General features: G+C 41.7%; 1 protein-coding gene across 1 annotated transcript in view; it reads left to right on the top strand.

The window, feature by feature from the left end:
* LOC137656312 (uncharacterized) overlaps positions 1-13,707 on the top strand; it is a 33,688-nt gene extending 19,981 nt beyond the window's left edge. The window contains exon 4 of the mRNA XM_068390485.1: positions 13,018-13,707. Coding sequence (XP_068246586.1) covers positions 13,018-13,707 — 690 coding nt within the window. The remainder of the gene's footprint in view (positions 1-13,017) is intronic.
* Positions 13,708-17,795: the final 4,088 nt, after the last annotated feature.

The raw sequence follows: 17,795 nt of genomic DNA, 5'->3' as shown, positions 1-17,795 counted from the left end.
GTCCCCCACCCATAATTCTTCCTTTTTAACCCCTCCCTCTCTTCCCCCTTCCCCTCCTATCCTTTATCCGTCCCCCACCCATTACTCTTCCTTTTTAACCCCTCCCTCTCTTCCCCCTTCCCCTCCTATCCTTTATCCGTCCCCCACCCATTACTCTTCCTTTTAAACCCCTCCCTCTCTTCCCCCTTCCCCTCCTATCCTTTATCCGTCCCCCACCCATTACTCTTCCTTTTAACCCCTCCCTCTCTTCCCCCTTCCCCTCCTATCCTTTATCCGTCCCCCACCCATAATTCTTCCTTTTTAACCCCTCCCTCTCTTCCCCCTTCCCCTCCTATCCTTTATCCGTCCCCCACCCATTACTCTTCCTTTTTAACCCCTCCCTCTCTTCCCCCTTCCCCTCCTATCCTTTATCCGTCCCCCACCCATTACTCTTCCTTTTTAACCCCTCCCTCTCTTCCCCCTTCCCCTCCTATCCTTTATCCGTCCCCCACCCATTACTCTTCCTTTTTAACCCCTCCCTCTCTTCCCCCTTCCCCTCCTATCCTTTATCCGTCCCCCACCCATTACTCTTCCTTTTTAACCCCTCCCTCTCTTCCCCCTTCCCCTCCTATCCTTTATCCGTCCCCCACCCATTACTCTTCCTTTTTAACCCCTCCCTCTCTTCCCCCTTCCCCTCCTATCCTTTATCCGTCCCCCACCCATTACTCTTCCTTTTTAACCCCTCCCTCTCTTCCCCCTTCCCCTCCTATCCTTTATCCGTCCCCCACCCATTACTCTTCCTTTTTAACCCCTCCCTCTCTTCCCCCTTCCCCTCCTATCCTTTATCCGTCCCCCACCCATTACTCTTCCTTTTTAACCCCTCCCTCTCTTCCCCCTTCCCCTCCTATCCTTTATCCGTCCCCCACCCATAATTCTTCCTTTTTAACCCCTCCCTCTCTTCCCCCTTCCCCTCCTATCCTTTATCCGTCCCCCACCCATTACTCTTCCTTTTTAACCCCTCCCTCTCTTCCCCCTTCCCCTCCTATCCTTTATCCGTCCCCCACCCATTACTCTTCCTTTTTAACCCCTCCCTCTCTTCCCCCTTCCCCTCCTATCCTTTATCCGTCCCCCACCCATTACTCTTCCTTTTTAACCCCTCCCTCTCTTCCCCCTTCCCCTCCTATCCTTTATCCGTCCCCCACCCATTACTCTTCCTTTTTAACCCCTCCCTCTCTTCCCCCTTCCCCTCCTATCCTTTATCCGTCCCCCCACCCATAACTCTTCCTTTTTAACCCCTCCCTCTCTTCCCCCTTCCCCTCCTATCCTTTATCCGTCCCCCACCCATAACTCTTCCTTTTTAACCCCTCCCTCTCTTCCCCCTTCCCCTCCTATCCTTTATCCGTCCCCCACCCATTACTCTTCCTTTTTAACCCCTCCCTCTCTTCCCCCTTCCCCTCCTATCCTTTATCCGTCCCCCACCCATTACTCTTCCTTTTTAACCCCTCCCTCTCTTCCCCCTTCCCCTCCTATCCTTTATCCGTCCCCCACCCATTACTCTTCCTTTTTAACCCCTCCCTCTCTTCCCCCTTCCCCTCCTATCCTTTATCCGTCCCCCACCCATAATTCTTCCTTTTTAACCCCTCCCTCTCTTCCCCCTTCCCCTCCTATCCTTTATCCGTCCCCCACCCATAATTCTTCCTTTTTAACCCCTCCCTCTCTTCCCCCTTCCCCTCCTATCCTTTATCCGTCCCCCACCCATAATTCTTCCTTTTTAACCCCTCCCTCTCTTCCCCCTTCCCCTCCTATCCTTTATCCGTCCCCCACCCATTACTCTTCCTTTTTAACCCCTCCCTCTCTTCCCCCTTCCCCTCCTATCCTTTATCCGTCCCCCACCCATAATTCTTCCTTTTTAACCCCTCCCTCTCTTCCCCCTTCCCCTCCTATCCTTTATCCGTCCCCCACCCATTACTCTTCCTTTTTAACCCCTCCCTCTCTTCCCCCTTCCCCTCCTATCCTTTATCCGTCCCCCACCCATTACTCTTCCTTTTTAACCCCTCCCTCTCTTCCCCCTTCCCCTCCTATCCTTTATCCGTCCCCCACCCATTACTCTTCCTTTTTAACCCCTCCCTCTCTTCCCCCTTCCCCTCCTATCCTTTATCCGTCCCCCACCCATTACTCTTCCTTTTTAACCCCTCCCTCTCTTCCCCCTTCCCCTCCTATCCTTTATCCGTCCCCCACCCATAATTCTTCCTTTTTAACCCCTCCCTCTCTTCCCCCTTCCCCTCCTATCCTTTATCCGTCCCCCACCCATAATTCTTCCTTTTTAACCCCTCCCTCTCTTCCCCCTTCCCCTCCTATCCTTTATCCGTCCCCCACCCATTACTCTTCCTTTTTAACCCCTCCCTCTCTTCCCCCTTCCCCTCCTATCCTTTATCCGTCCCCCACCCATTACTCTTCCTTTTTAACCCCTCCCTCTCTTCCCCCTTCCCCTCCTATCCTTTATCCGTCCCCCACCCATTACTCTTCCTTTTTAACCCCTCCCTCTCTTCCCCCTTCCCCTCCTATCCTTTATCCGTCCCCCACCCATAATTCTTCCTTTTTAACCCCTCCCTCTCTTCCCCCTTCCCCTCCTATCCTTTATCCGTCCCCCACCCATAATTCTTCCTTTTTAACCCCTCCCTCTCTTCCCCCTTCCCCTCCTATCCTTTATCCGTCCCCCACCCATTACTCTTCCTTTTTAACCCCTCCCTCTCTTCCCCCTTCCCCTCCTATCCTTTATCCGTCCCCCACCCATTACTCTTCCTTTTTAACCCCTCCCTCTCTTCCCCCTTCCCCTCCTATCCTTTATCCGTCCCCCACCCATTACTCTTCCTTTTTAACCCCTCCCTCTCTTCCCCCTTCCCCTCCTATCCTTTATCCGTCCCCCACCCATAATTCTTCCTTTTTAACCCCTCCCTCTCTTCCCCCTTCCCCTCCTATCCTTTATCCGTCCCCCACCCATTACTCTTCCTTTTTAACCCCTCCCTCTCTTCCCCCTTCCCCTCCTATCCTTTATCCGTCCCCCACCCATTACTCTTCCTTTTTAACCCCTCCCTCTCTTCCCCCTTCCCCTCCTATCCTTTATCCGTCCCCCACCCATTACTCTTCCTTTTTAACCCCTCCCTCTCTTCCCCCTTCCCCTCCTATCCTTTATCCGTCCCCCACCCATTACTCTTCCTTTTTAACCCCTCCCTCTCTTCCCCCTTCCCCTCCTATCCTTTATCCGTCCCCCACCCATTACTCTTCCTTTTTAACCCCTCCCTCTCTTCCCCCTTCCCCTCCTATCCTTTATCCGTCCCCCACCCATTACTCTTCCTTTTTAACCCCTCCCTCTCTTCCCCCTTCCCCTCCTATCCTTTATCCGTCCCCCACCCATAATTCTTCCTTTTTAACCCCTCCCTCTCTTCCCCCTTCCCCTCCTATCCTTTATCCGTCCCCCACCCATTACTCTTCCTTTTTAACCCCTCCCTCTCTTCCCCCTTCCCCTCCTATCCTTTATCCGTCCCCCACCCATAATTCTTCCTTTTTAACCCCTCCCTCTCTTCCCCCTTCCCCTCCTATCCTTTATCCGTCCCCCACCCATTACTCTTCCTTTTTAACCCCTCCCTCTCTTCCCCCTTCCCCTCCTATCCTTTATCCGTCCCCCACCCATTACTCTTCCTTTTTAACCCCTCCCTCTCTTCCCCCTTCCCCTCCTATCCTTTATCCGTCCCCCACCCATTACTCTTCCTTTTTAACCCCTCCCTCTCTTCCCCCTTCCCCTCCTATCCTTTATCCGTCCCCCACCCATAATTCTTCCTTTTTAACCCCTCCCTCTCTTCCCCCTTCCCCTCCTATCCTTTATCCGTCCCCCACCCATAATTCTTCCTTTTTAACCCCTCCCTCTCTTCCCCCTTCCCCTCCTATCCTTTATCCGTCCCCCACCCATAATTCTTCCTTTTAAACCCCTCCCTCTCTTCCCCCTTCCCCTCCTATCCTTTATCCGTCCCCCACCCATTACTCTTCCTTTTCAACCCCTCCCTCTCTTCCCCCTTCCCCTCCTATCCTTTATCCGTCCCCCACCCATAATTCTTCCTTTTTAACCCCTCCCTCTCTTCCCCCTTCCCCTCCTATCCTTTATCCGTCCCCCACCCATTACTCTTCCTTTTTAACCCCTCCCTCTCTTCCCCCTTCCCCTCCTATCCTTTATCCGTCCCCCACCCATAATTCTTCCTTTTTAACCCCTCCCTCTCTTCCCCCTTCCCCTCCTATCCTTTATCCGTCCCCCACCCATTACTCTTCCTTTTTAACCCCTCCCTCTCTTCCCCCTTCCCCTCCTATCCTTTATCCGTCCCCCACCCATTACTCTTCCTTTTTAACCCCTCCCTCTCTTCCCCCTTCCCCTCCTATCCTTTATCCGTCCCCCACCCATTACTCTTCCTTTTTAACCCCTCCCTCTCTTCCCCCTTCCCCTCCTATCCTTTATCCGTCCCCCACCCATTACTCTTCCTTTTTAACCCCTCCCTCTCTTCCCCCTTCCCCTCCTATCCTTTATCCGTCCCCCACCCATAATTCTTCCTTTTTAACCCCTCCCTCTCTTCCCCCTTCCCCTCCTATCCTTTATCCGTCCCCCACCCATTACTCTTCCTTTTTAACCCCTCCCTCTCTTCCCCCTTCCCCTCCTATCCTTTATCCGTCCCCCACCCATTACTCTTCCTTTTTAACCCCTCCCTCTCTTCCCCCTTCCCCTCCTATCCTTTATCCGTCCCCCACCCATTACTCTTCCTTTTTAACCCCTCCCTCTCTTCCCCCTTCCCCTCCTATCCTTTATCCGTCCCCCACCCATAATTCTTCCTTTTTAACCCCTCCCTCTCTTCCCCCTTCCCCTCCTATCCTTTATCCGTCCCCCACCCATTACTCTTCCTTTTTAACCCCTCCCTCTCTTCCCCCTTCCCCTCCTATCCTTTATCCGTCCCCCACCCATTACTCTTCCTTTTTAACCCCTCCCTCTCTTCCCCCTTCCCCTCCTATCCTTTATCCGTCCCCCACCCATTACTCTTCCTTTTTAACCCCTCCCTCTCTTCCCCCTTCCCCTCCTATCCTTTATCCGTCCCCCACCCATAATTCTTCCTTTTTAACCCCTCCCTCTCTTCCCCCTTCCCCTCCTATCCTTTATCCGTCCCCCACCCATTACTCTTCCTTTTTAACCCCTCCCTCTCTTCCCCCTTCCCCTCCTATCCTTTATCCGTCCCCCACCCATTACTCTTCCTTTTTAACCCCTCCCTCTCTTTCCCCTTCCCCTCCTATTCTTTATCCGTCCCCCACCCATTACTCTTCCTTTTTAACCCCTCCCTCTCTTCCCCCTTCCCCTCCTATCCTTTATCCGTCCCCCACCCATTACTCTTCCTTTTTAACCCCTCCCTCTCTTCCCCCTTCCCCTCCTATCCTTTATCCGTCCCCCACCCATAATTCTTCCTTTTAAACCCCTCCCTCTCTTCCCCCTTCCCCTCCTATCCTTTATCCGTCCCCCACCCATAATTCTTCCTTTTTAACCCCTCCCTCTCTTCCCCCTTCCCCTCCTATCCTTTATCCGTCCCCCACCCATTACTCTTCCTTTTTAACCCCTCCCTCTCTTCCCCCTTCCCCTCCTATCCTTTATCCGTCCCCCACCCATTACTCTTCCTTTTTAACCCCTCCCTCTCTTCCCCCTTCCCCTCCTATCCTTTATCCGTCCCCCACCCATTACTCTTCCTTTTTAACCCCTCCCTCTCTTCCCCCTTCCCCTCCTATCCTTTATCCGTCCCCCACCCATAATTCTTCCTTTTTAACCCCTCCCTCTCTTCCCCCTTCCCCTCCTATCCTTTATCCGTCCCCCACCCATTACTCTTCCTTTTTAACCCCTCCCTCTCTTCCCCCTTCCCCTCCTATCCTTTATCCGTCCCCCACCCATTACTCTTCCTTTTTAACCCCTCCCTCTCTTCCCCCTTCCCCTCCTATCCTTTATCCGTCCCCCACCCATTACTCTTCCTTTTTAACCCCTCCCTCTCTTCCCCCTTCCCCTCCTATCCTTTATCCGTCCCCCACCCATTACTCTTCCTTTTTAACCCCTCCCTCTCTTCCCCCTTCCCCTCCTATCCTTTATCCGTCCCCCACCCATAATTCTTCCTTTTAAACCCCTCCCTCTCTTCCCCCTTCCCCTCCTATCCTTTATCCGTCCCCCACCCATTACTCTTCCTTTTTAACCCCTCCCTCTCTTCCCCCTTCCCCTCCTATCCTTTATCCGTCCCCCACCCATAATTCTTCCTTTTAAACCCCTCCCTCTCTTCCCCCTTCCCCTCCTATCCTTTATCCGTCCCCCACCCATAATTCTTCCTTTTTAACCCCTCCCTCTCTTCCCCCTTCCCCTCCTATCCTTTATCCGTCCCCCACCCATTACTCTTCCTTTTTAACCCCTCCCTCTCTTCCCCCTTCCCCTCCTATCCTTTATCCGTCCCCCACCCATTACTCTTCCTTTTTAACCCCTCCCTCTCTTCCCCCTTCCCCTCCTATCCTTTATCCGTTCCCCACCCATAATTCTTCCCTTTTAACCCCTCCCTCTCTTCCCCCTTCCCCTCCTATCTCATATATCAGAGGGTTATCCAGTTCCTCAGTTATTCTCCTACTTTCTTTTACTTTATTCATTTTAGCCTTCTTGTTAGAACCATATTCAGTCTTTTTATGTCTTATATCTATCTACGCTCTTCATTTTAATTCGTCTTCATCCCTGATTACCCCTGTCAACGAAGTAGGAGGGAGGTTATGTTTAACCCCTGTTCGCGTGTTTGTTTGTGAACAGCTTCCTGACCACAATTTTAATCGCAAAGTAATGAAACTTAAAGGGATTAACTGTCATGTAAAAATCTGGAAATTATTAAATTTAGGAAGATCAAAGTCAAAGGTCAAGTTCACGGTTAAGGAAAATGTTCAATTCACGTAATCAGTCTTAAGTTTGTACATCGTTGTCACAGACACTGTAAACTTGGTTCATATTTGAGTGTATGAAAATCCACGCCAACTAATACATGTTAAGGTCGAAGGTCAAGGTCAAGGTTGAGAGATAAACTGTCGCGGCGGAGGTCTGTGCACTACTAAGTGCCCCTCTAGTTTTTCTCCTGTTTTATCCTACCGTTTTGCCGTTTTCTCCTCCTCCCCCCCCAAAAAAAAAAAAAAAAAAAAAAAAAAAAAAAAAAAAAAAAAAAAAAAAAAAAAACCTATACCACCTTCTCACTCCTAATCCTGGGGAATTTCTTCTTCTCCCTCCGTAATTCCCTTTTCGTATTCCCGATATTCCTTTCTTTCGCGTAATTTCTTTCTGGTCAGGAGAATGTGAGGAGGATTGCAAAACTTCATTGTTGTAAATGTTAAGTTCCCGGATGGAAATGTGTTTGTGTGGAAGAAAATCTCTCTTGGGTCAGGTTAAGGGCAGACAATAATGCTGAGTGGATTATCAAATAGTATATTAGATAAACTAAAAGTCGTGGTGTATTATTATTATTATTATTATTATTATTATTATTATTATTATTGCTTGCTAAGCTACAACCCTAGTTGGAAAAGCAAGATGCTATAAGCTTGGAGGGTCCAAAAGTGAAGATAGCCCAGTGAGGAAAGGAAACAGGAAAAATTTAATATTTTAAGGACAGTAAAAACATTGAAATAAATATTTCCTATATAAACTATTAAAACTTTAACAAAACCAGTGGAATAGAAATGAGACAGAAAAGTGTACCCGAGTGTACCCTCGAGTAAGAGAACTCAAACCTAAGACAGTGGAAGACCATGGTACAGAGTCTATGGCACTACCCAAGACTTAAGAACAATGGTCTGATTTTGGCGTGTCCTCCTAGAGGAGCTGCTCACCATAGCTAAAGTCTCTTCTACCCTTACCGAGGAGAAAGTGACCACTGAACAATTACAGTGCAGTAGTTAACACCTTTAGAGAAATAGAATTGTTTGATAAGTCAAAGAAGACATTAGGTTACTGTATACTTTATAAGTAGCAAATCGCGGTCACATACAGACATAATTTATATATATATATATATATATATATGTGTGTGTGTGTGTGTGTGTGTGTGAGTGTGTGTGTGTGTGTTTCTTTGTGTAAGCCTATCTTCTATCTTACAAACTATTTGCTAATCCAATCAGAATTACTACATTCCCTTAACTTGACCCAAGATAGAGTTTGTTCCCCAACTTACTGTTGCGGTTGTGTATATATGTATATACACACACACACACACACACATATATATGTATATATATATATATATATATATATATATATATATATATATATATATATATATATATATATATAGTCCTCGTGGATGATGTTGCTAACCCTTTTTTTTAACCTCAACATGCAGTTATTTATATTATATAGCAACATTCTGTACTAGTGAGTGGTTGGCAGAGAATAATCCATTGGCCTAGCTTATGCGAGCTGAGTATGCACCATTTACCTATGGCAACCTCTTGGATAACAATATTTCGACAAAATCATCTCCCACCACCCCAAAAGAAAAAAAAAATCTCCCATCGCCCCCACGCAGAAAAAAAACATCTCCCATCGCCCCCACTCAAAAAAAAACATCTCTTATCGTCCCCCACTCAAAATAAATCATCTCCCATCGCCCCCACTCAAAAAAAATAATGACCCATCGCCCCCACTCGAAAAAAGAAATCATCACCCATCGCCCCCACTCAAAAAAGAAATCATCACCCATCGCCCCCACTCAAAAAGGAAATCATCACCCATCGCCCCCACTCAAAAAAAAAGTAATCACCCATCACCCCACTCAAAAAAAAGTAATCACCCATCGGCCCCAATCAAAAAAAATAATCACCCATCGCCCCCACTCAAAAATAAAAATAATCACCTATCGCCCCTACTCAAAAAAGAAAATCATTACCCATCGCCCCCACTCAAAAATAAAAATAATCACCCATTGCCCCCACTCAAAAAAGAAAGTAATCACCCATCGCCCCCACTCAAAAGAAAGTTTTACCCATGGCCCCCACTCAAAAAAAGTAATCACCCATCGCCCCCACTCACAAAAAAGTAAGCACCCATCGCCCCCACTCAAAAAAAGTAATCACCCATCGCCCCCACTCAAAAAAAAAAGTAATCACCCATCGCCCCCACTCAAAAAAAAAAAAAAAAAAACATTACCCATCCCATCCCACTCTAAAAAAAAAACCTTCCCCCCTCACTCAAAAGTAATAAAAGAGTGTGATTTTAGTGCAAGGTTACATCTCAGACTATCATCTCTGGATGAATTGCGTTTTACATAAGACTCAAATAAGATCACCAAGAATACTGGTATTATGACTTCACCACTGAATGTACCCATTCGTATGTCATTCTCTCTCTCTCTCTCTCTCTCTCTCTCTCTCTCTCTCTCTCTCTCTCTCTCTCTCTCTCTCTCTCTCGTATGCGTATATCAGGCCCAAGCTTTGAAAAGAGAGAAAGGGAACGCGCAGTGCAGAAAACATTTGAAACATCTGAAACGGAAGGTTGGATATTGTAAAGCAAATTTCCCGGATCACAAAAGGTAGAAGTGAGTGAGGCTGATTCCAAAGGAGGGAGATCTTTTCTTATTTATGAGATTTGGAGAGATTTTGGATTTTTTTTTCTTGTTTAGTGTTTAAGATTCTGCTTGTTTTCTAAATAATAGTAGGGATTTTGGAAAATATTTCTTGTCCCTTTTGGAAGTATTCATTGTAGTTTCAGAGAAAGTTTCTCTTGCGTTAGAGGGAATATATCTTGTCTAATTTTGAAAATGAAAAAGTTTTTCTAATTTTGACGTAATATTTTTCCAGATTTTGGGAGATTATTAGCCTAATTTTAAAACGCTTTTTTTTCGAATTTTAACGTAATATTTTTCCTGATTTCGGGAGATATTAGTCTGTTTTTGAGAAAGTTTTTATAATTTTGATGTGACATTTTTCCTGATTTGGGAAAATTTTTAGTCTATTTTTAAAACGGGTTTTTTTTTCGAATTTTGACGTGATATTTTTCCAGAATAGGTGAGATTTTTAGCCTATTTTTAAAACGTTTTTTTTTTTTTTCCGAATCTTGATATATTATTTTTCCTGATTTGAGGAGATATTTATATTTTGTGAGAAAGAATACTTCTCTTCACGTTAACAAATAATTTTATTAGGAAAGAATGATCTTGGATTTTCGAAGAATGTTTCTCTTGAGTTCAGGAACGAATTATTTAGCGTTTCAAGAAATGCATAGATCTCAGGATTTTCGGGGACATTTCCCATTAATATTGGGAAGGAATTATGTATATTATATACGAGAATTATATTGCGAGAGTTGGAAATGTACATTTCTCCTCAGTTGTTGGAAATATTTGATTTAGACTTCAGACACTTTATCATTCTGGGAAATATTCATCCTCGCACCGATAAACTCATCGTCATCTCCTCCTACGCCTATTGATGCAAAGGGCCTCGTTTAGATTTAGCCAGTCGTCTCTATCTTGAGCTTTTAATTCAATACTTCCCCATTCATTCTACTTCGCGCTTCATAGTCCTCATCCATGTAAGCCTGGATCTTCCAACTCTTCTAGTGCCTTGTGGAGCCCAGCTGAACGTTTGGTCAACCAATCTCTCTTGGGGAGTGCGAAGAGCATGCCCAAACCATCTCCATCTACCCCTCATCATGATGTCATCCACATATGGCACTCGAGTAATGTCTCTTATACTTTCATTTCTAATCCTGTTCAGCCATTTAACTCCCAATATCCTTCTGATTGCTTTGTTCTCAAATCCACCAAATCTATTGGAGATTCTTTCATTGTCATACCAGAACTTATGTCCATAGAGTAACACCGATCTCAAAAAAACTGATATATAGCCAGATTTTTATATGTAATTTTATTTTAAAATCCTTCTAATTAATCTTTTTTTTTTTTTTTTTTTTTTTTTTTTTTTTTTTTTTTTGATAAAGCCATTTTAAGAGTAAAAGCATAATTACTATTTCTTCAAGGTTTTCATCACTATATTTATCTGGTTTGGTGGAATAGGATGCCTTTGATAGAAGTTATTGGAGAGGATACATCAGGCAACCGACACCTTAATGTAGGGATCACTGTGGGAATGGATGAATTTCTCTGATTCTTTGAAAGATATCTCTTCAGTTATTATTTTTATACAATTTCTTGATTTTTATATGATTTCACTTTAATTTTTTAGGTTTTATAAAATAATCATTGGGGATTCAGGAAAAGTTATTCCAAGTCTTTAATAGATTTCTGGTAAGAGGTTCCTTTATCAGTTGTTGAAATATGCTCAGAGTTTTTTGCCACAACGAATATTTTAGTCAGATTACTCGTCCTTAAGGAATAATCTCGGATGATAATGAATCGGGAGGTATCGTAGTTTGATAGGATTATCCCTTTGAAATTTCATTGTTGCAATAGTCGCTACATTTCTCGTTGTAACAACATTTACCTTGGCAAAAGTTATTTGTTTTGAGCCTCTCTCTCTCTCTCGCTCTCTCTCTCTCTCTCTCTCTCTCTCTCTCTCTCTCTCTCTCTCTCTCTCTCTCTCTCTCCAATGAAGATGTTTTTATACTGCACCTTCTATGGAATCACTCCGTACGAGAATGTTGTGACCTGATTGGTAACGTCTCTGCCTGGTGTTTGCCAGTCGGAGGTTCCAGTCCCGCTCAGACTCGTTAGTGGCATTAGTGTCTGCAACCTTACCATCTTTGTGAGCTAAGGTTGGGGGAGCCTATAGGTCTATCTGCCTGGCCCTCCCTGGTCCTAACTTGGGTGGAGAGGAGGCTTGGGCGCTGATCATATACTATATGGTTAGTCTCTAGGGCATTGTCCTGCTTGCTATGGCAATGTCACTGTCCCTTGCCTCTGCCATTCATAAGCGACCTTTAAACCTTCAAAGAAATGTATATAAGATTCCGGTGTTAATCCAAGACGATTCATTGCTGTACAGTATATTGTTATTATTACAAAGGTGTTTGAAATGATAATGTAAATGGTAGAGTTTATTTGGTAGATTATTCTTCTATTCCATGGTAGGTGTCAAACTGCGTCCTTTGTGATTTCCTTCCTCCATATTGTTATTAGTTATTGTTGCGTTGTTTATCTTGTTGAGCTGTTTATCTTGTTGAGCTGTTACTCTCTCTCTCTCTCTCTCTCTCTCTCTCTCTCTCTCTCTCTCTCTCTCTCTCTCTCTCTCTCTCTTATAAATACATTAAGTTCCCCTTTTGGATGTCAACAAATGATAGCTTTTGTTTCCTTGAGAACAAAAGATGATTTAATGTCACTTTAAATCAAATAAATCTGAGGTAATCCCGAAATAAAGATCTCCATAATTGATTTACATAATTTTTCCACAGCTCTTCGATATCAATTTAGAACAGTCGTTTTTCCATTATTCTTCGAGGATTTTTATTTAATATCTACACAGTTCTTTGAGAATCACAAGGGAAAACCCTGGTTTAAAATGTGGGTTTCTTATTCGTTTATAATCAAATCATGTAAGATTGGTTATGAACTCCAATACTGGCATAATTATAAGAAAATTAATTATTATTATTACTTGCTAAGCTACAACCTTAGTTGGAAAAGTAAGATGCTATAAGCTCAGGGCCCCCAACAGGGAAAATAGCCTAGTGAGGAAAGGAAACAAGGGAAAATAATGTATTGTAAGAACAATGACATTTGAATAAATATTTCCTTTATAAACTATGAAAACTTTAACAAAACAAGAGGAAGAGAAACGAGATAGAATAGTTTGCCCGAGTGTACCCTCAACCAAGAGAACTCTAACCCATAATTATGAAATGATGAATTATTTCTATTATTTCGGTATTATAACTATCTCATTCGATTATGATTCTCATAAATTCTCACCCATGAAGCATTGGTATGATCCTCATAATTCAAAAACTAGCTATGAGCATCACCACCTGAGAATCATTATCGATTCTCACCCCCTGAGAATCCTTATCGAGTCTCACCCCCTGAGAATCCTTATCGAGTCCCACCCCCTGAGAATCCTTATCGAGTCTCACCCCCTGAGAATCCTTATCGAGTCCCACCCCCTGAGAATCCTTACCGAGTCCCACCCCCTGAGAATCCTTACCGAGTCCCACCCCCTGAGAATCCTTACCGAGTCCCACCCCCTGAGAATCATTACCGAGTCCCACCCCCTGAGAATCATTACCGAGTCCCACCCCCTGAGAATCATTACCGAGTCCCACCCCCTGAGAATCATTACCGAGTCCCACCCCCTGAGAATCATTACCGAGTCCCACCCCCTGAGAATCATTACCGAGTCCCACCCCCTGAGAATCATTACCGAGTCCCACCCCCTGAGAATCATTACCGAGTCCCACCCCCTGAGAATCATTACCGAGTCCCACCCCCTGAGAATCATTACCGAGTCCCACCCCCTGAGAATCATTACCGAGTCCCACCCCCTGAGAATCATTACCGATTCCCACCCCCTGAGAATCATTACCGATTCTCACCCACTGAGAATCACTACCGATTCTCACCCACTGAGAGTCACTACATCGCTCCACATCTGAACGCGACGCAAACACATACCCAAGACGCTATAGAATCTACCGAAGACTTCTTCGTAATTGAATTGCAAAATAACGAAGCGTTATTTAACGAGAAATAACGCTCTAATGTCTATTCCCCCTCTCTTGCATCTCATTACCGAAGATGTCATTCGTGACGGACGCTCACCTGTGAATTACCTGTCAATTAAAAGGGATTAAGATCTCTTTGGTGGACAGGAGGAAGCCGTCTGTTTAGATGGGAAAGGTGACTTCGGTGTCTCCGTGGAATTTCTCTGTTGCTTCCGGAGTCTGGTTTTTGTTATTTGTTTATGTTATTGTTGTGAGACATGTTGTTTTTTGTAATTGTTATTTATTTTACTGCTTGGTATACTGTTGTTGTTGTTATTACTATTATTATTTTTATTGTTTTTATCATTATTATTATTATTATTATTATTATTGTTATTATTATTATTGTTGTTGTTGTTGTTGTTTATATCTTCTTCTTCTTCTTCTTCTTCTTCTTCTTCTTCTTCTTCTTCTTTGGGAAGAATTGTTTCGATAATTGATATTTTGTTCAATCATCTAACACGTTTACCAATAGAATTATTATCATAAATTCACACCTGAAATGAAATTATATTTTATTTTATCATATTCTAATAATTTTCATTATCATCCGTGATTATTCTCTCTCTCTCTCTCTCTCTCTCTCTCTCTCTCTCTCTCTCTCTCTCTCTCTCTCTCTCTCTCTCTCTCTATATATATATATATATATATGTATATATATATATATATATATATATATATATGTATATATATATATATATATATATATATATATATATATATACACTCACATGGTCAGTCTCTAGGGGCATTGTCCTGCTTAATAGGGCATTGTCACTGTCCTTGACCTCTACCATTCATGAACGACCTTTAAAGCCTTTAAACTGTCAGTTGATAAGGTCGAAAAGCAAATAAACTAAACAAAGATCATATATAGTAAAGTTTAACGTTATTCAAACAAGCTATAATTCCCATTCAACAAACATGATACCCTTGCAATTGCAGGAGAGAGCGATGATTGGTCAGGAATTGAAGGTAGTGGTCTGTTTGCTTGGGAAAGATCATTAGAGAGTTATGGGGTCTTTTGACTGGCCAGACATTGGAGCCTTCTCTCTGGTTACGGTTCATTTTTCCTTTGCCTTCACTGACACCGATTCCATATTCTCCTCTGTCCACGTATACCTGAAAACACTGAGATTACCAAACAATTCTTTTTCTCTTAAGGGGTTAACTACTGCACTGTAATTGGTCAGTGGCCACTTTCCTCTTGGTAAGGGTAGAAGAGACGCTGTGTCTATGGTAAGCAGCTCTTCTAGGAGAAGGACACTCCTAAATCAAACCATTGTTCTCTAGTCTTGGGTAGAGCCATAACCTCTGTACCATGTTCTTCCACTGTCTTGGGTTAGAGTTCTCTTGCTTGAGGGTACACTCGGGCGCACTATTCTATCTTATTTCTCTTCCTCTTTTTTTTTTTAATTTTTTTATAGTTTATATAGGAAATATTTATTTTAATGTTGTTACTCTTCTTAAGATATTTTATTTTTTCCTTTTCCTTTCCTCACTGGGCTATTCTCCCTGTTGGAACCCCCCAGGCTTATTGCATCCTGCTTTTCCAACTAGGGTTGTAGCTTAGCAAGTAATAATAATAATAATAATAATAATGATAATAATAATAATAATGATAATAATAATAATAACAATAATAATAATAATAATAATAATAATAATAAAAATAATAATAATAATAATAATAGTTCCACTGTAATATGAGATAAGAAGTCTTAACTAGAATTGTTTATTTATATACTTATTTATGTATTTGTATATCCTCGAGAAAAGCAAGTTTAGGAAGATCATTTGACAATCTGCTGAAATGTTTTCACGCCTCCTCTTTATTTAAAGCATTAAAAGTTGTTCGATCTCTCTCTCTCTCTCTCTCTCTCTCTCTCTCTCTCTCTCTCTCTCTCTCTCTCTCTCTCTCTCTCATAAACTTTCTGGAAAAAAACTTGAGTATTGCTGCAGCCTCCAGTGGAAAGATAGAAGTTTGTCTCCAAATTCACAAAGGAAACCTATTCCTAGTGACAAACATTGAATCAGAAATAGAACAGAACATAATATTTTCACAATGAGCTCAAATGAATTATCTTCTTGGCATCCTTTTTAGTTTATTAATACCGTAATCTCATTTCAAACAAGCGTAGGTGTAAATACGACCTGAGAAAAGATTTCATTTATTCACTTCGTATTCCAAAATCCAAGACCTTTTTCGCAAAAGTGTTAAAATTTGATATGAAATTGATGATCTATTGTGTGGTGGCCTATTTGGTAACGTCCCGTACTGATGATCGTCAGACTGGGGCTCGGATCCCGCTCAAACTCGTTAGTTCTTTTGGTCGCTACAATCTCGCTAGCCTTGTGAGCTAAGGATTGAAGGTTTGGGGGGGAGTGTATAGTTCTAGCTGCTGAGTCATCAGCAGCCATTGCATATCCTTCTGGGAGCATATTAATTCATTTTATATTCTTCTGGGGGCATATTTATTCATTTTATATCCTTCTGAGAGCATATTTATTCATTTTATATTCTTCTGGAAGCATATTTATTCATTTTATATCCTTCTGGGAGCATATCTATTAATTTTACATTGTTTTGGGAGCATATTAATTCATTTTATATCCTTCGGGAATATTTATTCATTTATATCCTTCTGGGAGCATATTAATTCATTTTATATTCTTCTGGGGCCATATTTATTCATTTTATATCCTTCTGAGAGCATATTTATTCATTTTATATTTTTCTGGGAGCATATTTATTCATTTTATATTCTTCTGGGAGCATATTTATTCCTTTTATATCCTTCTGTGAGCATATCTATTAATTTTATATTCTTTTGGGAGCATATTTATTAATTTTATATCATACTAGGAGTACATTTGTTCATTTTATATTCTTCTGGTAGCATATGTATTAATTTTATATCCTTCTGGGAGCATAATTATTCATTTTATATTCTTTTGGGAGCATGTTTATTCATTTTATATCCTTCTGGAGCATATTAATTAATTTTATATTCTTCTGGGAGCATATATATTCATTTTATATCCTTCTGAGTGCATATTTGTTTATTTTTTATTCTTCTGGGAGCATATTCATTCATTTTATATTCTTCTGGGAGCAAGTCTATTCATTTTATATCCTTCAGGGAGCATATTTATTCATTTTTATATCCTTCCGGAAGCATATTTATTCATTCTATATTCTGGAAGCATATTTATTAATTTTATATCCTGGGAGCATATTTATTCATTTTATAACCTTTTTGAAGGATATTTATTCATTTCATATATATACAGTATATATATATATATATATATATATATATATATATATATATATATATATATATATATATAAATATGGGAGCATATTCATTTCATATATTCTGGAAGCATAATTATTCATTTTATATCCTTCTGTAAGCATGATTATTAATTTTATATTCTTTTGGGAGCATATTTATTCATTTTATATCATACTAGGAGTACATTTGTTCATTTTATATTCTTCTGGTAGCATATGTATTAATTTTATATCCTTCTGGGAGCATATTTATTCACTTTATATCCTTCTAAGACCATATTTATTCATTTTATATTTTGGAAGCATATTTGTTAATTTTATATCCTCCTAGGAGCATATTTATTCATTTCATATCCTTCTGGGAGCATATTTATTCATTTTGTATCCTTCTTGAAGGATATTTATTCATTTCATATGTATATATATATATATATATATATATATATATATATATATATATGGAGCATATTCATTTCATATATTTCTGGGAACATAATTATTCATTTTATGTCCTGGGAGCATAATTATTAATTTTTATTCTTTTGGGAGCATATTTATTCATTTTATATCATACTAGGAGTATATTTGTTCATTTTATATTCTGGTAGCATATGTGTAAATTTTATATCCTTCTGGAGAATATTCATTCATTATATATCTTAGCATAATTTTTTTCATTTTATATCCTTCTGGGAGCATATTTATTCATTCCGTCTTCCTTACTAGATCTTTCACTTACCACATCAGCGAGATATTCCAGCGTCTGCATAATATTCC

The sequence above is a fragment of the Palaemon carinicauda genome, chromosome 17, assembly GCF_036898095.1.
Source record: "Palaemon carinicauda isolate YSFRI2023 chromosome 17, ASM3689809v2, whole genome shotgun sequence".
Taxonomy (NCBI): Eukaryota; Metazoa; Arthropoda; class Malacostraca; order Decapoda; family Palaemonidae; genus Palaemon; species Palaemon carinicauda.
The sequence above is the reverse complement of the archived record's forward strand: the minus strand, read 5'-3'. Positions and strand labels throughout refer to the sequence as shown.